Here is a 24196-nt window from a genome sequence, read left to right as displayed (position 1 = left end):
TGACGTTAAAAAATAAATTAATAAGTTTTTTTTTTTCATTCTTCTCTGCTCATATAAACCTGACTATCATTTTTATCCACTTACACCCTCCTCAGAAAGAGAGAGGGGAAATGGTAAAGGGAAAGCAAATAAAGATTTTGGAGATAAAACAATAACGAGAATATGTGCTTCAGAGAACTTTGTATTTTGTTTTATTTTATTTTATTTTATTTTATTTTATTTTATTTTATTTTAAGATGTCATTTAAATTCCAGTTAAATATAGTGTAGTGTTGGTTTCAGAAGGACAATTTAGTGATTCATCACTTACATACAACACTCAGTGTTTTGTTTATTGAGTTCAGAAAAGAAAAACTCGGTAAACAAAATATCATACTCAATGTTAGCCAAACAATTAAAGTAACTGATATTTATCAAATAGCTACATATTCAAAGGTAGAATATATTTTGGACTTTCTAAATGCATTAACAACATAATTCCTGCATGAATTTGGTTTTAATTAAAACCCTTTTTTACAATTTTATGCTGAGATGTTGAAGGGAGATTTTTTAAAAAACTAATTTTTTTTTTTTCAACGTTTATTTATTTTTGGGACAGAGAGAGACAGAGCATGAACGGGGGAGGGGCAGAGAGAGAGGGAGACACAGAATCGGAAACAGGCTCCAGGCTCCGAGCCATCAGCCCAGAGCCCAACGCGGGGCTCGAACTCACGGACCGCGAGATCGTGACCTGGCTGAAGTCGGACGCTTAACCGACTGCGCCACCCAGGCGCCCCTAAAAAAACTAATTTAAAGATCACCATGTAACTGGAATAGTGCCATTGATGTTTACATATTTATTTATCATCACACACCTAATTTTTCTACGACTCCTAAAGGTAACTACAAGGTAAACTTTTCTGAGAACTTACTGAATATACACAAAACTAATTCTATAATACATTCTTCACCCCTCCCCCAAAACTCTAAAGAACTGCAGTTGTTTAAATTAATTTTGAGTTTCTCATGGGCTCTATTCAACAGAATTTTTCTAATGGTTTTATTTTCAAGAAATCATTCTGCCATGTTTAATCAAGTCATAATTCTACACGTACATATTTGTACAAACACACAAAATATAATACATACAGCAGATAGATATGTAGGTAGGTATGTAAGTAGGTAGGTAGACAGATGATAGGTAATCTTAGAACTTTGTTACAGAAGTGATCTCCTGGGATATTTGTCTTTTTTTGAGATTTAATAGATGAACTCTGCAAGCTACAATTGTCCTTTCCAAAAGATTGCCTCTAGGTTTTCCTCACTTAGACATTAAGACAAATTACAACACTAAGAACAAATCTATTCAATTCTTTGGTAATTTGCTGGATGATCAGAATTTTTATGAAAATATTTTTTGGCTGTCCCTTTAAAATGTCGCCAGAATCTCACCATTTCTCACAACCTCAATTACTACGCAAGGCATGGTCCATACCTCCATCAACGGTTCCTGGGATTATTTCTGTAGGTTTGTAACTGGTCTAGTTCTATCCTTACTTCCTAGTCATTATTCTCAGAACACCACAGTATCCCAGCTTTACAAGGATAGAGGTAATTTAGATCTAAAGTCACCCTGGGCTTTCCCATACCATGATCTAATTCGAGTCCTTGGACTGACTGGCCTATTGGACTTTCCAAGAAGGGCCCTTTCTCTGCACCTTTGACTTCATTTCCGGCTGGGAACCCTTTCATTAGTGCACTCAACCCACTGGATTCCTTGCAGCTGCTGCCCAATCTTTCTGGAACGAGCTTCACTCAGACACTACATGGTTCATTTCCTGCTTCATTCAAGAGTCTGCTGAAATTTCATCCTGTCAGAGAAACGTTTTTTGACCACCTCATTATAAGAGCCACCACATGCAGTAATGACTTGTATCCCTGTACCCTGCTTTACGCTTTTCAAGCTTGAATTTATAGCTGCTGTCAGTGATTTTGCATTTATCATCTGTCTTTCCCAACTAAGTGGAAGCTGCTTCAGTTCAGGGATTGGATCTGTTTTGTTTACTGCTTTATACCCAGAATCCAGAGTGGGCTCTCAGATTTAGTGACTTCCCCATCAGTACCTGTTGAATGAAGGAGTGAACGTTAGTTATGGACACTGAACTTTATTTAAATGACAAATTTTATGCCAGCAAAATGGACAATTATTCATCCACTGCAGGAAGAAAAATGTACTTTTTATACTTGGAGATACACATTTCAGACTGTTTTTCTTTATTATGTAAATCAATTTTAACAACGTTATGTCATAATTTCATAAATCCTTTTTAATCTCCTTAAGAAAGAGAAGTCTCAAAAAATTAAATAAAAAAATGCAGCAAAATAAAATTGTTCAAAAATTTGACTCTTTTTATGAATCTTTCATAAGCTAAAAAGGGAAAAGGTCTGTTCTTATTGCTTTAGTGAGGATGTATAATAGGTAAATATTTATGAAAATTGATTTCTATGACTAAATATTTACTTTCAAAGATCAAGCCATTTTGATGTATGTAAAGACTATAGTTAGCCATGTTTTCAATTGTGTTAAAAAGTAACACACATTTTCCCACACATTTTCCCAGATTGACACTTAGACATCAATGTTTTATTGGCACAGATGATAAATATGTATAAATAAAAATATATAAAATGTTGTGTATAAATATAAAATATAGGTATAACTTTAAATATACATGCATATATAGATTTTAAATATATAGCATACAAAATATTGACTCCTCTGTACCTCAATTTTACTTTGTAAATTTACTTATTTTCATACATACATTTTATTAACTGTTGATGTAAAATATTTTCTATTATTTTCTTTATTACTAAGAGAATTCATATTTGCTCCATTTAAGTTAATGTTTGTAAGTCATTTAAGTACACTTAAGTCATAAGTATAATGTTTGTAAGTCACTTAAGTATAAGTAAGTCTTTTTGAGAAAAAATAAGTGATAAGACTTTTCATTGACTTTCTACTGAATAGAAAAGAGAAAAATGAGCAAAGTAAGAAACAATAAAGGAGTAAAGAAACAATAAAGGAGCAAAGTAAGAAACAATAAAGGAGTAAAGTTGATAAAAATAAAGAAACAATAAAGGAGTAAAGTAAAGAATGTGACACATAGTTTTTAAGAGTACTTTGAAAATTAAACATGAATGTGTAATTGTGCCGAATGGGATCATGTGGTTAAATTAATTTATAGAAAAGGTACAGTTTATGTGCAATAGTGGAAATAAAAAGTGATAAGTAATCTATATGAAAATTGTGTTTATTTTCAATATTGTTTTTATTGTCATATATATCATTTCTTTGTTAAAATTCAGAGTGCCTGAGCAAATCTGGAAACAGCAACCTCATTCATGGGAATGACTGCACATGTACTTCTTGTAGGTTAAAATAATTGCAGTTATTAAATGTATATGATATACTGCAGTTTGGGTTGAATACAACATGCTTTGTAGCAGAGGAGAAAACAGTACTAAATTAAATGAGTGTCACTGTTCTTCCTACACTCCATTCTTAAAAATTCCTATAATTTGTTTCACTGATATGGAAACAATCTACACGTCCTAAATATAATTGTGATTTTCCTTTCTCACATTTCCATAACCCTTCTGCAAGCCACTCCCCAACAAAACACAGATTATAACCTGCCTAATATTGACAATTGTGCTCTCCCCTTCTGCGATTCTCCTCTGTATTAATCCCTTTTATTATTATTATTATTTTGATAGAGAGAGATAGAGAGAGATGGAGAGTATGCTCTTGAGCAGGGAAGGGCAGAGAGAGAGAAAAGAGAGAATCCCAAGCAGGCTCCGTGCTGTTAGCATGGAGCCCAGCACGTGGCTCCTTATCATGAGCTATGAAATTGTGACCTGAGCAGAAACCAAGAATCAGTTGCTTAACCAACTGAGCCACCCAGGCGCCCCTAACCTATTTAACATTACTCAGTGGCTTCCCATCAGAGTCCGCCTTTCCTTCCCTCTCCCACCCTTTCTCCCTCTCCCTCTCCTTTCATCTTTCCCTCTCATTCTCCCTCCCCTTCCTCCTCTCTATCTCTCATTAATCCTTCTTTTCAGTTACCTCCTTAAAACCTCCTCAAGGCCAGCATTACCCTTGTTCATTTCTTCCATTCCTCAGTAGTATAGATTACTGACATAGGGATTCTTCCACTGTGATATAAACCTTTACCAGCAATGTGTGAATTAGATATTTATACAGACGTTTATAGTCTCAGAAAAGCCATGAGACGGTAAGACCAAAGCTGGTGGGGTTAGAATTTACCTCTAGATCTTAATTTATTTTTTTTATTTTAAATGTTTGTTGTTGTTGTTGTTTTAATTTTGAGAAAGAGAAAGCCAGTGAGAGGGGAGGGGCAGAGAGGGACGGAGAGAAAGAATCCCAAGCAGGCTCCCTGCTGTTAGTGCAGAACCCAATATGAGGCTCGAACTCACAAACCATAAGACCATGACCTGAGCCAAAATCAAGAGTCAGACACTTAACCAACTGAGCCACCCAGGAGCCCCTAGATCTTATTTTAATTAATATATTTGTTTAAGTTTGTAACAATTAAAAATCAAATTACAATTAAATTCTTGTAAGAATTTTTTAATAAATAAATTCATGGACCTGTTTCAACAAAAAATATGTATCTGTTGATTTTCAGAATACAAGTACCTGAGGAAGTAAATACTTCAGAGCCGTTTGGTCTTTTTTAAATTTAATATACTGCTCATTTCAGGAAATTAAAATTTCTGTCATTTTCAACTTTTAGTCATTTTGTGATTGGGTAATCACATATTGGGTAATCAACTGTTCAAAACCTTGTCTATGTACCTTTTTCAATTTGATGACTCCTTCTTGTGTATCCTCATCTGTGACGATGTCAAACAAATTTCCCCCATCTCCTGGAACAATATTGTATTCAATTTCTGCATTTTGTCCAAAATCAGGATCCACAGCTCTTATTCGTCCAATGGCTGAGCCGATAGGAGAAGACTCGGGAACTTTCAGATGGAAAATACCTGATAAGACATGTATAATTCATGCCGTCAGTGGAGTTAGTTAAGTGTATAGTTAGATGACTAGGCTTGAGAAATATACTATATCTAAAGTAAATCACATTTAGAACGTAATAGTGCCAAATCGAAAAGGAATTTGCTGTCAAGTTAAGAATTATGAGTAGGAGTAATAACTTTACTTTTCACTTCCATAGGTCCTGCTCTAGAATTTTAATTGGGAATTATAACTAGTAAAGTGTGTTCAATTTAAATTAGCGTGAGGAAGTATTTTAAATACTAACAGCCTCAAAGTGTACCTAATAATAAATGGAAGGGCAGGAACATCCATGTAATTAAATGGTACCAATAGGGTAGAATCCAGGACACAAGACAGAGATAAAATAAAGGTACATGACAGATTGATAGATATTTATAGAAAGTTAAGGTTATATTTTCTAATATATATATATATATATATATATTTTTATATTTTTCTTATATATTCCATAGAGAGTATGTACTCAGTAAGTGTAAATCATTAAGCTAAAAAAAACCTGTAAGATAGTTGACCAAAATTTTAATCTATGATGGATTTAAGTATACTATATTAATTGACTAATATTCAATTTGTGTTTAGTATCTAGTAAGTTTTTCCTGGGTATACTACAAGCTACTTTTATACACATATAAGATCAGGATATCAAGTTCATGCTGCTCCATTATTTATTTATTTATTTTTTTTAGCATTAAAAAAAAAAAAAAAAAGAAATGTTTATTTCCACCACCAGGTGGAGCACATACATTACTATGAATTTGCTACTGAGTCAGAAAAACCTAGAAAAATTTCTATCTATATAAAATATACCAGAATCAGGAAAATTTGGAATATCCTCTAAAAATGAAAATATATACATTGCTTAAAGTAGTTTTAGAAATTGTGTATGGCATAACATGAAAAAGATATAGGCTATTTTACTGACTTGTCATCAAAATCAATATTAAATGATTAAATGACAGTCTATTTATATTAAAATAAGGAAAGGAAGAGCGTGGAAGGAAATAAAAGTGCAAAAACAAAACTAAACTCAAAATACAAAATTTAATTTTTATATCTTCTTTCCAGTTTTAATTTCTATTAATGTACTTTGGATTGTACCTTCTCATGGCTAAAGCAACCACCGTAATTCATTCGTTTAGAACTTCTAGTTACATTCATAGAAATTAAGTTAGGAAGACCTTTAATGTTTATTGAATGGTGAAGTTCATTCATCAAATTGCATTACAATATTTTGGTTATAGGCTTCAAGAAATATGAGGAAAAAATGCTCAATCACACCTTGTGGACATTTTGCTAAATATTTTCCATTTTATTCCCAATTACTTTGTTTTTCTCTTATAGTTCTTTCACAGTTTCAAAATGGGGTAATTTCATTAGCCCTGGTAGCATTAAATCTTTCAACTACCTCTCACCCCCCCCCAACATAGATATCTACCACTTGCACAAATACTGCTAAAATAAGCCTTGTTTACATTCAATGGACAGTACCTCATCCAAAAATATAATTAATATTAAAAGATCTAAATATTTACCTAAATTTGGCTGATTTAATGTAAAACAGAGTGTAGATTTTTACAGCAGTCTGAAAATAGTTGTTCAATTATTTTGATAATTAATTAACAGTATACCTGCCTTCAAAGGGGAGTATGGCAAATCTTTCTAAAAGAACACATTTAAAAGTTAATAAACAAATCAGAACATAGGCAAGTAATAACAATAATGCAAGTGGTAATAATGGAGTGTTACATAGGCATTAGGAAAGGATTTTGATTAAATAAGTCATATCACATGATCAAGCTGGCAACTTTTCATAGGCTACGACTATGTTTCATTAGGTTTTATTCCCTAAACATTTCACGCAGTGGCTGTCATAGAGATGCTCAAAGTTTGCAGGATTTAAAGTAGCTTTGGACTGGAGGCTACCAGAGCAAAGAGGAAGAATAAAGTCACAGGTCGCAATGTACACACATTGTCTAAGAAAAAGGTAACAACAGGTATCCAAGTGAAATTGAGTTCAAATAGCCATGATCACATAAGCAGGACCTAATGTGACTTTTACAGCCTACTTTTCTAGAGTGTTAAGTGTTTCACAATAGCCTAAACACTGATCGTATGGAAGCACTTCTGAGCTACTAGCAAATATAAGGATGCCTGACTTCTTGTTTAACATGGCTGGAAAGCCTGCAACAGTTATTTAAACTTGTACTAAACTTCTCATATATGTGATTCTTTTTATTTTCTTTTTTTCTTCCTTTCTTAATATCTGTTAAGTAGAAGTATCACTTGTCAGAAACACGTCCACCACTTTTGCCTTTTGGGTGATTGTGATAAAGAACCTGAAGAAACACCAAAAGCCTTGAAGCTCTACTACACTTAGTCATAGTTCAATGCCATGGTATATCAATAAGTGTTGAGAAAGGTGTTGAATTTTTTTCCTGATAAAATAGAGTAATGGAAGTATGCTGAACAATGTACTGTACATCCTTCTTTCACATGATATTTAGTTAGGAAATGACCAAAAAAGTTATCAAAGACACAGCTGACAGACAGAGATTTGAGTGAAGGAGGCAGCTGCTGAGGGTAATGGATTTCAAACCTCAAACATGGCCAGCAGTGCAAGGTGATGATGGTGGTGCAGACTGAGGTAGGGGGAGGTTGGATGGGATCTTTAGAAAAATATGGACATCTAACTTAAAGTATGTATAATTTTTCTGCTTACTCTATCTAATCCATTCAATAGGAACAAATTCAGATTACATATTTGCTTTATGAGTTAGATTTCATTTGAACGGTTAAAAGCAAAATTAAAAGAATTAAAAATCAAGGGAAATAATCTAGTCTGGCATCATCATTAAGAGATTATGGTTAGCGGAGGTAAAAAAAAAAAAATTAGCCAGAATTGAGACCCTCCAATTTAAGAAGATTTTTTAGATATCTGAAGGACATCAGATAATGCAGACTTTAAATGAGAGTTCCCCTTTTCAAGACAATATGCTGAGATATGAGTTTTGTGTTTTATAAAAGGAAATTTATGAAGCCACTAACAATAAATGTGAAGATGGCTATTCCTTGTAGTATTATGTCAATAGTAAGTTAAATAGCAGTTTCTTAAAAAGTGGTCAGCATATAGCATGCCTACAAATTTTATAATTATCTGATGGCACTGGAAAACTTGTAATAAACTGAAATGCCAGCATTCTCCAAAAAAAACCTGACTCAAAAGCACTCCCTAACATGTCCCACCAAAATTAAGATATAATAAAAGTGAAAATAGTGATTTACCATGTACATCTTTTTTGTGTATTGAGATTTTAGTGTACATAAAACACAAATGTACAGAGCACTGAATTTCCTGTTCTTTAGGATAGCACATTTTAGTAGGGTGGAAGACATATTCATTAAGCCAAGCATTTCCAAATAAAATACTGTAGTTAGAAATAAAGTCTCCAGAATATGGAACAGATCAGAGAAACTATGCATTAGTCATGTCATATTTTTTTAGGCTCTGTCGGTTTATTTCCAGTGACTTGACATTTTATCATTTCTAGAAACTCGACAGCAAATAAAGCTGGGGTCATTCAGATTAATTCAAAACTAAAGTAATCTTCAGCTGTGCCAAAGTTGGATCGCTTGTGATGTACTGTGTCATTACAGTTCCATCAACTTCTGCGTGTCCTACTTTTGACGCATATGAAACATCTTAATGGCACTACCTGTACAAGACAGATTAAGAAATAAAACAGGTGACAAGAAATTGTTCAGAGTCAATAGGAATATATGCTTACATACTCATCAAATATACATGCTATGCTTAAAAGAAAAAAAAAAGTTCTCACGGAAAACGAGAAAACTGCATGTAGTGAACTAAGATGGAATTATAGTGATCTTATTCTAAAACTTCTTACAGATAATGCTCCCTATTAATTCCAAAGGTAAAAGTATCTATTACTCAGTTATAGGCTAAATGAGTATCTTCTCAGGAACTTTGTTGTTTCAAAAAATGTACTTGGGGTGCCTGGGTGGCTCAGTTAGTTAAGAGTCCAACTTCGACTCAGGTCATGATTTCATGGTTCCTGGGTTTGAGCCCCGCGTCGGGCTCTGTGCTGACAGCTCAGAGCCTGGAGCCTGCTTCGGATTCTGTGTCTCCTTCTCTCTCTGCCCCTCCCCAGCTAGTGCTCTGTCTCTGTCTCTGTCTCTCTCTCAAAAATAAACATTAAAAAATTAAAAAATAAAATTGAATAAAATTTTAAAAATGTACTTTATTAGGACTCCCACTGGTTTTGTGTATGTGTCAGGGAGCATTCAGTGACACCTAAGGAAAAAGGATATACAATAGGCTTTCCTTCTCTGAATTCTTCGGAATATTTCCAAGCATTGATATAAATACCAAAAGAGATACATTTACTTAACAAAACATAAATTAATATGTTTTAAGCTACTCAGAAATAAAAGTTGCAGGACTTGGAAAAATATATTAAGTTAATGAATAAACTATGTAATGCAGTGACAACATTTAGTAATAAAAACAGCAAGTATAAAGAAAATAGAACAATCCATTATAAATTCTCTTTTGAAATACATTTTATGTTTATTGTAATAACTAAAATTACTCAAAAATAATATGTAAGAAGTCAATGTTCAGCTGCACAGAAAACTTACTATACTTAGGAATATGAAAACATATTATTTGAGATCTCGTAAATAGATGATTGCTTGAAGTGCTACATGTATGTTTAAACTTTTGAAAATAATGTGTATTAGCATAAAACTATTGATTCAGTGATTCAATTCAAACATTTAATTGTTCAAATAGTCATCCCACACGTTTGTGTGTATGTGACTTACCATCTAATGACATAGAAATAAAATGTTTCTTTCTCAATATTTTATTGTTTTAATTTCATAAGCAAAGATAATAATAGCACACAAAATGATTTCACCTTATCTAAAGAAAAGAAAAAGGAAATGGAAGCAAACAATATTTCTGTATGAGGATAAAGGACTATGTACCTATTATACCTTCTTATTAGCCCTGTGACCTGGTGCAAAATATTTAATCCTTCTTTTCCTGATCTATAAAATTGGAATAATAATAATGGTGATGATGATGAGATCGTGATGTCACTCATACAATAGTGAAACTCCTAAGTAATAACTATTATTACTAGTTGCTTTCCAAATAGTAATTCTCTAGATAACTCCATATCTGTATTGTACTATTTTCCTGTAGAAGTTGCAGTAGTCAACTGGAAACTGCCTATAGAGATATGGAGATGACAGAAAGGGAGGTGTTAACAGAGTTCTGAAAAGCCATTCTAATTTTAGCTGAAAGCCTTTCCCCATATTTTCAAAACTGAAGGATTCAAGAGTAAAAATATCTTGGTGGTTGAAGAATGTTTTATGCCCTCTATTTCCTCAAAAGCCTGAAGCTGTATTTTCAATAAGCACAAATTAAAGTAACGGAAATATAGTCCGCAAGAAAAAACCATCCTGATACCAAAGTTGGATTCCAACTAGATTTTAGTCAAGCATACTAAGCATACAGTAAGTGGAAGCTCTCAGTAGTGACAGAGACATTTAGTCCTGCTCATTCTTAGGATGGGTCTGGGATGAACAAATTTTTGGAAGTGTCAAGTATCTGGAATCAAGAACTTTACTGTATTGGCCAAATTACTTCATCTTTTTACAAAAGTTATAATTGCCTAGTCTAGACTTTCGTTAGTTATACCCATGAGTATGAATTGCCATAGACCCAATATACAATATATTAATGGACTTATAAGTTTTATGAAATGTTATCAATTCTATTTAATAATAGAAATATTTCTTTTCTCAGAGATATGAGAAATTCATTCCAAACTTTCTAGCTCTGAGCAGCCATACACAGCACAAAAATTTAGGGCTAATTATTGAATTGTCCCTTCTAAATTTCCTTTGGGTGGTAGATTAGTTAAGTCATCCAGTAACTTGGATTATTGATGAGTGAATCAACTGCAACATTTAGTAGCTTCCTCAATGGAATGATAAAGAAACAACAAATAAAACAAAAAATACAGAACTATGTTTATCCTAATGGCATTAATGACCTGGTTGGGGAGGTAGATACGAATTAAACAATTATACAAATGAAGTAAAATTGCTAAGTAACATCAGTGCTTTAAGGGAAAGTTATGCAATTCTGTTCACTTTTTCTGACGTTTAAGCTAAGAATCTAAGCAAGTCAACTGGCTGATGTTGGATTTGTGAGGTAAGCTATTAGAAAACATCCCAAATAGTAGAAACTATATGACAAAGCCAATAATTATCATAATCTTCTGCCCTTCTATTTTGCTTGTTCAGTTACTACCACTATGGCTTATTTATATAACAAATACTGATATAGAGGCAGTAAACATCAATTTTAATATCAAATATAAATAACTTTACCTTTAGTTAATATCAATATATTGATCTCTCTACATCCACTAATTCATTATCATTTTTCTGTTGATCTTTTTCCTCATTCGACTAAAACATGTTTTGTTGTTTCATTATCATATTAACCTATGGCCTATATATCTTGTCCATGTTGTTGCTGCAGTCCGGTCAAACTCAACCCTTGATAATGATAATTACCCTCTTTCTCAAGAAGGAGGTGCGACTGACTGAGGAAAACCAAAAAGAAGCAGTCAGCTAGATATCAGTATAAATTTTCATCACTAACCTCAAATGCACTTTCCAGATTGGCTGTAAAGCATACAAATTTGCAAAGGTAACTTACCACCATTTGCTATGACCTCTATTTTACACTGATTTATTTTCCACAAATCTTTACTACCGACTTTTTTTTACTTTTTTTAACTTTTTTTCTACAGATTTTCCTCAACTTATAATGGGGTTTTGTCCCAATAAACCCATCATAAATTGAAAACATCGTAAGTTGAAAAGGCATTTAATACACCTAACCTACTGAGCATCATCGCTTAGCCTCTCCTACCTCAAACATGCTCAGAACACTAACAGTAGACTACATTTGGGCCACATCACCTAACCGAAAGCCTATTTTGTAACAAAGTTCTGCCCATGTCACGTAATTTATGAATACTGTATTATCAGTTGTTTACCCTCATGATCGCATGACTGACTGGAAGCTGTGGCTCGCTGCCTCTGTTCAGCATCACAGGTGAATATCATACCACATACAGCTAGCCTGGGAAAAGATCACATTTCAAAATTCAAAGTACGGTTCCTACTAAATATGTATCGCATTCACACCATTGTAAAGTAAGTTGAACTGACGTGAGTTGAAGACCAACTGAGTTGGTGACACTGTCTCCTATTTTACAGGGGAAAAAAAATGAACTCATATCACATAGGAGACAGTTCAGCTTCCTGAACCTTCAAACAATCCCACATCAGTATTACTGCTGGTCTGAAAAGGCATAATATGCATCGTTTAATAAAAACATGTTTCCAGGCACCTGAGTGGCTCAGTTAAGCGTTAGACCTCAGCTCAGGTCAAGACCTCACGGTTCCTGAGTTCAAGTACCATGTCAGGCTCTGTGCTGACAGCTCAGAGCCTAGATCCCACTTAGGATTCTGTGTCTCCCTGTCTCTCTGCCCCACCCCCACTTGTGCTCTACCTCTCTCTCTCAAAAAATAAATTAAAAAAAAAAACATTAAAAACAAACCCAAACGTGTTTCCTTTCTTTTTCTTCCACTGCTCCTTTAGACCTTATTCAGCGAGGGTAAGCTTTCTCTTTTCTTGGATGAGACTATGGTGAATCAATGATGTTTCTGCTCAACTCTAAATAATAGACAGTCCTATGTTCACTTGATCTCACAAATTTTAGATTTGCAAATGAGAAATTCTCAACTTATTAATTATTAATTATTAATCAATCCTTATACAAAATTTAGAGTTCTCTCGTCTGCCTCCCTGCCGACAAGGGCACCTGGGCCAGCAAGGGATGGGACTTTGTTTGGGGATATGAATGGTGTGGCAGGCTTCCCTCTGTCTCATCATCCACTTTGCAACAGTGTTTTTACCTCATAAGAGGCAACAAAGCTAGTTTTTTTTTTTTTTTTTGGGCTGTTTTCACTTGAATAGATAGGTTTTGCTTCTCTGGGATTAAAGGTAATGGCTCTAATGGCTCTTTTGGGAGCTCTTGAGAGCTTCTCCCACTATATACCCAAGACAAAGGCATTGCCTCTGCTTTGATGTAACATTCCCCTTAGGCTCTGGATCTCCAAACAATCCATTTCACACACAGATTCTCACTTCAACGAAAATCTCTGTGGCAGAACTTAAACTGACTCTGGTTTGGACATTCAGCTTCCACAACTAACCCCTCCTTTTGTTGTCAGGTAATTACTCTCCCAGACAAAGCCTTATTCCAGTATCTGCTCTTTCTGAAGATACTTTCACGTTCCTAAGCATAAGGCAAGGCTCAGACCCTCGATTTTGCCCATTTTCTGAAATAATATGGGAAAATATACTGGATTTTATCATTGGCTCTTCATGAAGGAAGGCTCCCCTCACAAGACCTGAGAGGCAAGGGAAGGGTAGCTCCACTCTTATTTTCATTAGATGGAAACTGCACGGGGTTTTATGCAAAGAAATCCTCAGTACAAAATTCTCCCTCCACTCCACACTCTATAGTATTTTAAAAGCACAACAATAGCCTCCCTGTGATTGAGGGCTTCAAGAATCTTAAATGCATCCTGACTTTCTATTGTAAATTCTGTATTTTGTTTCTGGGACCATACTTGGTCATGTGGTATCCATTGTAGCTTAGCTCCCAGTGGAAACTTCAATATTAGCCTCTTATATCAGTAAGCGTTCTTTCACCCTTCTATCCAATTTCAACTGAGGTGTCCCCCTGCCTCTTCTATTTAAACCCCAATAATTCATTGATATCACTGACATTTTAGCTCCTAAAATCATTTGAACGTAGCCACATATTCCCATTTTTCACAACTGCCATCAGTACCACCATCACAGATTAAATGACTCACACTACTCGTCTTGTGTCACTCCAGTTATCTAACTGGCTTTCTTATGACTATTCTGCCTGCCATCCCCCACGTGCACTCTATTTTCTGTGCTGCACTGCATGAATAGGATCATTTATATCACTTTTATCTGGAAACTCCATTTCTTTTATCATTGAGAAGACTGTTGCAAGGACATATATGAACTTCTAGAAAATCTATGAGTGTCAATATGACGGAAAGAGAGAACTTTTTAAAAAGAGATACTCTTTAAGTAGAATAGACCACATCATCTCCATCGCCAGCATCATCATCACCATCGTCACTATCAAAGGAATTATTTATATAGTGATTCCTATTCTCAGGTACTTCTCTAAGCACTTTCCCATTATAACTAATTTTATCCTCACATTAAGAGTATGAGACAGATACTATTATGATGATTCCCAGTCAGTGACGTTCTAGTAAATGTTTGACAATTGGATCAAAGTAGGGAGGGAGAAGAGATATGGGTAAGCTCAAATTTTTCAGTGTTTCTCAGTTTCTGGGGTGAAAGAACTCCCAGCATCCCTGCTTTCAAGCCAATGTGACATCACTGAATAGAGATGGGAGATGTGCACAATTGGCTTGAGGATCAGTAGAGCGAGCTCCAGCATACCACTCTACCAATGAAGAAATTGAGGTACATGAGATGAACCAATCAGGTGGCATCTCTGATCTAAACTTCACCTGTTTTTACTGCCTGAATGTCATTCAAACAGAGACAATATTGGATGAACAAATAAATTCTTTTAAAATGCAAATAATTCAAATTATTCTTAATTTCAGGAAGACTGATGAATGCAAATCCCAATTAAGGGTCAATTGGAGTTGGATAGACTTAAGGAAAGTTTCCTTTTTCAATGCTTAGAGAGCAAAATCAATGACAGAGAGACAAGAGCATGTATTAGATGTAAGATGGTTCTTAGAAAGGGATGCTGCTCTAAAATTAAAATTACTTTTACTTCCGTACCCAAGAAAGAAAAGGACATTTATTCCATCTCTTTCCGTTCTTCCAATAATCCCTCCCTTATTACATAGCTCCCAGCTTTCCACTACAAAATTTTTCAAGGAGGCATTATGTTTAGTACTATAGTTCTGCTAAATTATAGATCCAATTAACACATATCTGTATTTCCTTGCAAAATTAATTGCTCTTTATAATATTATTTTTTTTCAAGAGATTGCATTGGAAATCCCAACCAAGCTAATTCCAAATAAACTGTGAAACATAATCCATTTGTATTACTTAATGATTGCCAGAATTAAAAGTGCGTCTGATTCTCAAAAATATGTATTTTTAATATATATGATTTATATAACCACTATCCCCATTACATAATAGTAAACATGATGGAGATCTTGGCAAGAGTTCACAACATTTCAAGTGCATCAGTAACTTTCCATTGTTCATTCATTTCTATGGAGTACATTTAATATTCCCTTAAAACCTCCATTAAATATGTAAACCTTGCTCTTGTCTTTGTCTTATGTAATTTCTGTTCCAGCTAACAAAATATGGCACATAGAGAATTGTCAGCGATATTAGCCACTGATTTCACAAAAATAAGCAACACTAGAATTTTTATTAAAAATTATTAATAAATATGACACCTTATTATCTAAGCTTCTGAAAAAATGTTTGGAATCTAAATTCATCTGTGAATATTATTTACTCAAATATTTGATTTCTCAAAAGAATTTTTTGGAAACATTATGAGAGTAGTCTGGAAAAGAGAAATTTGATAAAGTTTCTTCCTTTATAACATTTTTTTAGGCAAAACTAATTCTTGCAAAGCATCCAATTCATTGAACTACAAATATTATTTATGAATATTCATCACATATTCATGCATCATATTTGTAGACAATGTTTTAAAATTTTCTGTACGCATGTATTTTATTATTTGAACACTTCTTATGTCTTCCCTATTTTGCTGCTTATGCCTAAATTGTTTCACTGGCCTGCTACTCCTCTTCTTTATATGTATAAATTCTATTCCTGGGGCTCCTGGGTGACTCAGTCGGTTTAGCGACTGACTTCAGCTCAGGTCACGAGCTCACAGTTTTGTGAGTTCAAGCCTCATGCTAACAGCTCAGAGCCTGGAATTGGCTTCGGATTCTTTGTCTCCCTCTCACTCTCTGCCCCGCTCACACTTGCTCTCTCTCTCTCTCTCTCTCTCTCTCTCAAAAATAAATAAACACTTAAAAAATATATTCCTCATTCTTTCAAGGGCAGCTTAAAGCCATTTTTGATGAAACATTTTCTTGCCTTCTCACTTTCATTTTTTCCCATAATTCTATACAAAAAATCCTTTAAATAAAACATGATGTTTTTGCATCATCTAAATATTTTGGCGAACATTTGCTCTCCCACTGGCTAATTCTTACTGTGGGTTTCAGAAATTAATGTGGATATTATTTCCTTCAAAATCCTCTCAAATCTATTCTCTAATGATTTGGATGCCCATCTAATACATTTATGTGTCATTGTGTGCATAAGTCTATCATTTATTTTATTTCAAGTAGTATAATTGTCCATTAACTTAATCTCTCCATTATACACAGAGCTGCTTGAGGGAAGTCATTAAATTTTTTTATCCTTTTTGTACCAACACACAAAAAAGATATAGCCTTTTTTGCACTTACACTTCAATAAAACTAGCAATCAATTAAACATTCATTAAATACTATAATTAATTGTGTCGATATTTGTTAACAAACTAGGTTTCTTACGTACAAAATGTTTGGTGTCCGTGGTTATTGCCTATATTCTGTTTCACTCTGATAAAGAAATACTGAAGAAGTTCGATTTCTTTGCCTATATAAATGTTAAGACCAATGAGAGGCACACATGAAAAAGAGAAATTTAAACCATGTGAAATAAATGTTGAATTTAGGATGTTTCACATTAGAAATTAAAAATTATCACCAGTGTTAGAAATCTGTGTATTAAAAGCTTGAGGGGGTAAGTATCAAGCAACTGGAGATGTCATAAGTTAGTTTTAATTTAATAATCCTGCCACTGTGTATTCTCTGGGTTAAAAAGTATAATGAAATCAGAAAATTGTATTTAAATCAAACTATTCATTATAAATGTTCATGGGTAAAGATGACACTATTTTGGTGATAGAATTTTATATTCACTTCCTAAATATTTCCGTGGAGTTAGAAATCTTGAAATTCATTTTTTAATGTATATAAAAGTTATACAATCAGTCCTAAGAATTTTTTTTTTTCCTGGTGGTAAATTCAGCTACAATACAGGCATGAGCTATTTCTTGAGCTACTTTTCTCTTCAATTCATGTTTGATCACACATTAATGGGAAATTCTGATAAAGGAGAAGCAACAGACACAAAGAAATGGTATAAAATGAGCCTATACTCTAGTTGAAGAGACAGATACAAAGAAGGAATGGGGATAAGGTTGAAAAGAGGGAGGAAGGAAAATGTGGGAGGGAGGAGAGGAGGAGGAAAAAAAACACTCACTGTTGGATACTTCAATTGCATTATTTTACTTAATCCTCCCAGAAGCTCTATTATTATTAAGATGCCTACTTAATTTACTATCCAAACAGAACCACTTTTGAGAGCAAAAGCAATCACTATTTGTAATTAATTCGAGACCACATGTGAAAACTGGAGCTGTCTCAGGCAAACCACAATATATGGCCCCCCTATTTATTATCTTAATTTGATGCTGTAAAAACATGAGATAGCGAGAGTTTATTTAGCTATTCAGGCCCCAGTGACTTAATGGTGAAACTAAGCTTTCCATCAGTACCCTTCCCAAAGCCTTGGCTCTCTCGATTCTACAAATCTTATAAACATAAAAAATACTCTCAGTCTTGGAGAGAATGTCTTTTCAGTTTGATTAGTGGAGAAGTAGATAGAATGCCCCATGTTCACATTCAAGGGCTCTCACTTTGACTCGGTGGTTCTGGTGTAGGAAGCAGTGATCTATATTTTCATAAATATTCATATTTAAAAATTACAGCTTTAATATGGTGCCCAATTGTGTTCTGCTGCATTGCACATGTAACTACGAAGTACCTGGCCCCACCTCTTTCCATCTCTTTTTCTTGCAGTTTCTTCTTTTAAATGTGTGTAAATAAACAAAAGCTATTCATAAGGATTAAAGAAGTTAATATGCAGCTTTAATGTACTTTACATAGTACATGTGCAATAAGGATTAGCTGCTGTCCACACTAAAATCATCACCATAGGCCATAAAGAGTAATACAACTGTACCACCTGGAAATAGTCTTGGAACTGGCTGATGCAGCCTGGGCAGGAAAATGCAGAAAAGCAAACTGAGGACTTGTGAATTTGAAGACTTAACAAGGAAGTAACAGATAGGTATGCTTTGCACCCAGAGACTTAGGGGTTTTCTTATTACTTAAATCTGATAAATTCGGTTGCTGGCATCTATTTACTTGCTCTGACAGGAAATGTCACAAAAGGAATTTTTCTCCTATTTTTGCGGGAGGGCTGGAAAGTGGAAATGGGAGAACTTGCTCATTACCTGACTTGTCTGTTTCAGAACCTGAGTTTTATTACATCATAGGTAAAATCTCACATCTGAATTGTGGATTATATGATGCCAAAACATCCAAGCCACTTCTCCAGGATTTGAATTAAAAAAAAAAAAGGACTCTTAGGTGAGCTACAAAGTGCACAGATGAATACTGACAAATATTTTAAATATTTATAAGTCCCATGGTCTTTAGATATTGTTAATAACATTGGTAAGATTAAGCACGGTATCTTTTAATACCATTTCAGTTTTAAACATTATTTACTATGGTTCACAAAATAATTTAAAACTAAAAGTCAGATTTCTTAAAGACCAACAGAAGTTGTAGCTCAAAAGCTTAGTTCTTTTGCAAATCAGGCAGCGGGGCCATGGAGCAACCAGGCTGCAATCTTGTGCCCTTTGCCACATGGTGAAAAGGACCAAATAAGTCAGCAAAACCTTCAGCATCACTTAAAAAAAGATTCATGCTTTCATTAACAAAGCATAATGTATACTAATGTGACAGTAATAGCGACGACAAATTATTTTAAAATTGTGGTAACTATTTTTTGTTTGCTTACATCTGCCTACCTGGAGTCTAGTGAAACTATTCCCTTCTCATTGGAGAAGCTGGAGCTTGCATTCATTCACTGAGCTTGCATTCAAAGGGATTCAGCTGTGTGTTAGCCTCTAAGCATCCATATCTGACATCTGTAGGCTCTTTGGAATACTTTTAAGCAAGATGTGTAACTGTATATGAGTGTTTAATTGTAAAAGACAAAAACAAACAAAAACACAAAGCTTTTCAAAATAGTGTAAAGTGAATAAATTTTAATATTCAGATTTTACCTATATATGCTTGTAGGAATAGACTCTTGTATGGATAAAAATAACTCTAATGATATACAGAAGTTAACTCATTACCTCTATTTAAGGAATAATGAAAATGCCTTCTAGGGGTGCCTGGGTGGCTCAGTTGGTTAGGTGTCCGACTTCGGCTGAGGTCATGATCTCACAGTTCATGAGTTCAAGCCATGTGCTGACAGCTCAGAGCCTGGAGCCTGCTTCTGATTCTGTTGTCTCCCTCTCTTTCTGCCTCTCCCCTGCTCGAACTCTGTCTCTCCCTCTCTTGCAAAAATAAATAAACACTAAAACATATTTAAAAAGAAAGAAAGAAAATGCCTTCTAAATTGTTTCATCACAGTAAACCAGTGATTTTCAAATTATTCACTGTAGATGATTTAGAATCTACCAGATTACTTGTTTGAAATTCAGATATCTGGGTCCAAGCTATGTCACTTGAAACAGAACTTCCATCACAGGGACAAAGGATCTCAAGGGATTGTTAGGGCAAATAAGATTTAAGAACTATTGGGAGCACTGTGGTGAATACAACTCAAGTCATCATTTGCATGCCTTATCGTCAGGAAATAGCTCTCTCTTGCTTGTTTTTATTGAAGTAGACAAAGGAGTCATTTGGGAATTAAAGTAGAAGTGTTTGTTCCACTTAAGTAAAAAGCTAGTTTTATTATGGCTTAGCTTGATTTTCAAAAATAGAAATAGAGCCATCAAATATGACTATTTTTATCACTCATGCCTACAATTTTTATGAGACCCAGGTAATAAAAGTTCTTTGTGTAATATTTCCAAACTCTTAGATTTACAATTTCTTTATTTTATGCTTTTTAAATATTCCCCCCCAAGTGAGGAGTTCTACACACACACACACACACACACACACACACACGCACATATACACATACAGAGATACACATATAAAAACATGTCTACATACATAAATTAGGAATATGGGTAACATATAACTGTCACATATTATGCATCCCACAATACCAAAGACCTATTTGTCTATTTTTCAATCTGCATTCACATCTTTGGGAGGTATTGATATAAAAAGTCATGTATTTATAGATAGCATCTACATAATTTTTGATTAAATATGAATAATATATAAAACATTACTTCTGAAATTTACATTTTCTTCTTACTGTAGAGGCCTCTGGGAAATAAACAAGCCCCTTAGAGCCCTAGACTAGGGAAAATTTTTGTCAGAAAATGCTCTAAAAGTGTTATCTAGTTGAAATTACTTAAATATTAGTAAAAATTCAATTGTGGGAATTAAAACATGTTCTAACATTGATACTGAATCAGCACCAGTACTAAATTTGAGAAACATAAACAAACATGACTTTATGTCGACCCATTAATATATTGTTGCTTTCTTGTATTACTATTTAAATCCTTCACCTGTTTTCAAGAAGCCTCAACTTGTATTTATAGTGAAAGCTTCTGTACTAAATAATATGTTATTATACTGTTAACCTTGCAAACCAAACTGACCCAACCACACTCTCAATCCCAAATATTGGAAAGAGGCTGACGTTATCCTCATTTAAGCAGTGGATTTCACATAAGACCCATTATTTTGACCATACTTCTTCCAGTACATTTTTCAGAGTACTTGTCACCATTTTCTCTTTCCCATTCCTGCACCTAAGATAACATATTGGAGATAGTGCTAAAAGCAGAAATTTGGCCTTTGTTTCACCTTTACAGAGAAAACTTAGGAACATGCTATGATGTTATCCATTATTTGCACTTGACCTGCAGGTAGGAAGTGGGCCAGTTGTCGGAGTCTCCACATAAGTTGGGATGTGAGAGTTCTATACAATTCATGTCTGGCAGTGACAGGGTAGTTTGTGAAAACAATGAAGTGTTCCTCAATGTTTCCATATTCACACACACACTGGGCAGCAGAAGGCCTTTTCTACACTCAAAGGCCAGGAAATATTTTCTCTGTGATGTTACTTAATGATTCTGAGATTCTATCTATCATCTATCTACCTATCATCTATCTATCTTTCTATCTACCTATCTGATTTAGATAGTTCTATAAAAATTGATGTCTACAAAATATACACAAAGTCATGAACTGTCATATTGTATACATGTATACTTTCAGATTGTATATTATTTGCATAAATAAACTTAAATCATAGAATTTGTATGTTTGATTTACCTCATTCAGCCCCATGACAATCCCCTTGGAAACCTGGAAGAATGTAAAGGCATATTTTCTATGGCTGGATCTGACTGTCAAAATTCAATTAGCTTTTAGCCCTTTATTTTTAAAGGCTTATTAAATTTTTAACAAGAAAATTTCACTCTAGAAGCTTACAGTTTTCCAAGTTAAGGATGCTAAATGGTAAAGAGAAATAGATTTTGTTCCCCCAACTGGTTATAATTGGGTGTATGTTGATTCTAATGAAAATCTTTATAAATTACATATTGTAATAAACATGTATTTAACAATAAACAATCCTATATTATACATTTCAAAATAATAAAAGAAACAGTCTTAATTTGGATGCCAGAAAAGTAATAACAGGATGAAAAAATGAAATATATTTTAACTGAACATAAATATTTTAAACTAAATAAATGTATAGTTATCAGCATTTGTTTTTTTTAATAACTCATAACTGACCTTGGCAGTCTATAGTCTTTCTATATCATGAATGTATAATAGAAATATATATACATATTTTTTATCCATAGATCTGTAGTCATTGTCTTATAGTTCATGTAAACAAGATCAAACATTATTCATTGTGCAGTAGACATTTTGGCTGATGTATTTAATACTTTAATTTTACTTACATTGTTTTTTTGTTAATTTGAGGACAATAACAACTTTTCCTGGGTGAAGTCTAGTATTTGCAAATATCTTATTCATTAAATTAACTAACTATATATATGGATACAACTATATATTTTATATAGTAATTATTGTTCAAATAATGTTTTATTGACTATTACCCAAATCAAAATACTGATAGCTATCAACAGTCAATATAAACATGTTTGGTAGGTATCTTATTAAAATAGAATTTATTTAAAATAGTTTTACTTACTTTTAAGAATTTTTCTTAGAACAATTATTAATGTCCTATTTTCTACATTTGACCTTATTTACCTTACACAGAGTTCTCTTACTCAAAAGAAAGAAGAAGAAAATACCTCTTTACATTTCCTATAAATGAAGTATCTCTTTCATCCAATGTTCTGTATGGACTGCTTTATTTCACTAAGGTTGATCTCACATTCATTACAAAATTATGATACAGAAGAAAGAGACCAAGTGGGAGAAGCATGAATATTTTGCCTAATGTGAATTAACCACATCACTTAATTGATTTGACCTCATAATGTATTATTTAGATCAGCTTGTTAGATGGTTTTGTCATTTAAAATTCAAGTAATGGAAACCATCAGCATTTTCCTGTAGATTATTTTAACAGATAGAGATCTTTTGCAGATATTCTTGGTTATGGTAGATGGTAGTTTTATAAGTATATGGAAAAGATTTTGCAAAGAAAATATTTTGTCTTTATACGACTACAGGTACAGCTCTTTTAACATGTCAGGTATGATTTCCATTTCCATATTTGTTTTGGATAGTTTTCTAGGTTATCTATAGGACATTTTAAATCACACACAGGTATCAAAGGCAAATTGTCTTTCAAGAGGGAGAATGTAAACGAGAGACCTGAAGTCACTACGTAAGATGAAGTTTTGGTTCTCTCACCTAGTGGCTGCATGATCTTGAACAAGTTTATAACTTTTAAAAACTTAACTTATAGCAACTTTTCTTAATAATGTGCCTTGCTACTTTATTTCTAAAATTGAGAAAATACTATAAAGTCATTATAAAAGTAAGAAGGGAATATATATGCAAATCACTGTGCACAGTACATGACACACACTAATTTACTAGTCAATATCATTGTCATCATCATCATATCATATTGGCAGGAAGTTCTGATATCTCAGGAACCATGTATTTTTCAACAATAAAACAGCAAACTGCTTACACATGCATGATACAAATGCGTGTGTCATTCCATCTTTTTTTCACCTCTAACAGATTTAGAGAAGGAAATGAATGGAAATGGGTACTTAACAGTGTCACATATGCATACGTACACACACAAAGCCCAAACAAATTATGATTAAATTTTAAGAAATTATCTTCTGAAATTTTTAAACAATGAGAAATTGTAGCTCATGAAATTCATCTGAATGAAGTTGTTGTTCTTTTTTTTTCAGAATAATTGCTTATCAGGCATGAATAAATGCAGCTAGTTGTGGGGATTTTCTTTTAAGTTATTTATGTATAGAATATATATATATATATATATATATATATTTTACTCTTAAGGTTGAAAAGATTATCATTTCAGTTTGTAATGTTATGTCACACTTGCAGCTTAATTGCTGCACATGAGAAATATTCTTGCAAAAAGAGCATTGACTTCTAAATAAATGGCTTTTCTGTTTAGACCTGTATTCTGTCTTTTCCTCTCAAGGATGTAATTCGAAATGACAATACAGTAAAAGGGGCTTGACACAATGGCATGTAAAATTTCAAGGGGATTAATTTCTTATTCATGCAAAATCTGAAAACCCTTTTCTTTCTCATGATTCAAAAATATCTCTCACCCATTATACTTTGAGACTATAGTTCAAAAATGCATGTAATACAAGTAGAAAATAATTTTATCATG

General features: G+C 33.5%; 1 protein-coding gene across 1 annotated transcript in view; it reads right to left on the bottom strand.

Moving 5' to 3' along the window:
- The window catches only part of CDH12 (cadherin 12), a 275168-nt gene that overhangs the window by 55759 nt on the left and 195213 nt on the right, over window positions 1-24196 (bottom strand). Inside the window, exon 5 of the mRNA XM_043600771.1 lies at window positions 4861-5048. Within this exon, the coding sequence (XP_043456706.1) occupies window positions 4861-5048 (188 nt within the window). The remainder of the gene's footprint in view (window positions 1-4860; window positions 5049-24196) is intronic.

Source organism: Prionailurus bengalensis, chromosome A1 (assembly GCF_016509475.1).
Source record: "Prionailurus bengalensis isolate Pbe53 chromosome A1, Fcat_Pben_1.1_paternal_pri, whole genome shotgun sequence".
NCBI classification, from domain to species: domain Eukaryota; kingdom Metazoa; phylum Chordata; class Mammalia; order Carnivora; family Felidae; genus Prionailurus; species Prionailurus bengalensis.
Note: the sequence above shows the minus strand (reverse complement) of the source record. Positions and strands in the feature narration are given on the sequence as shown.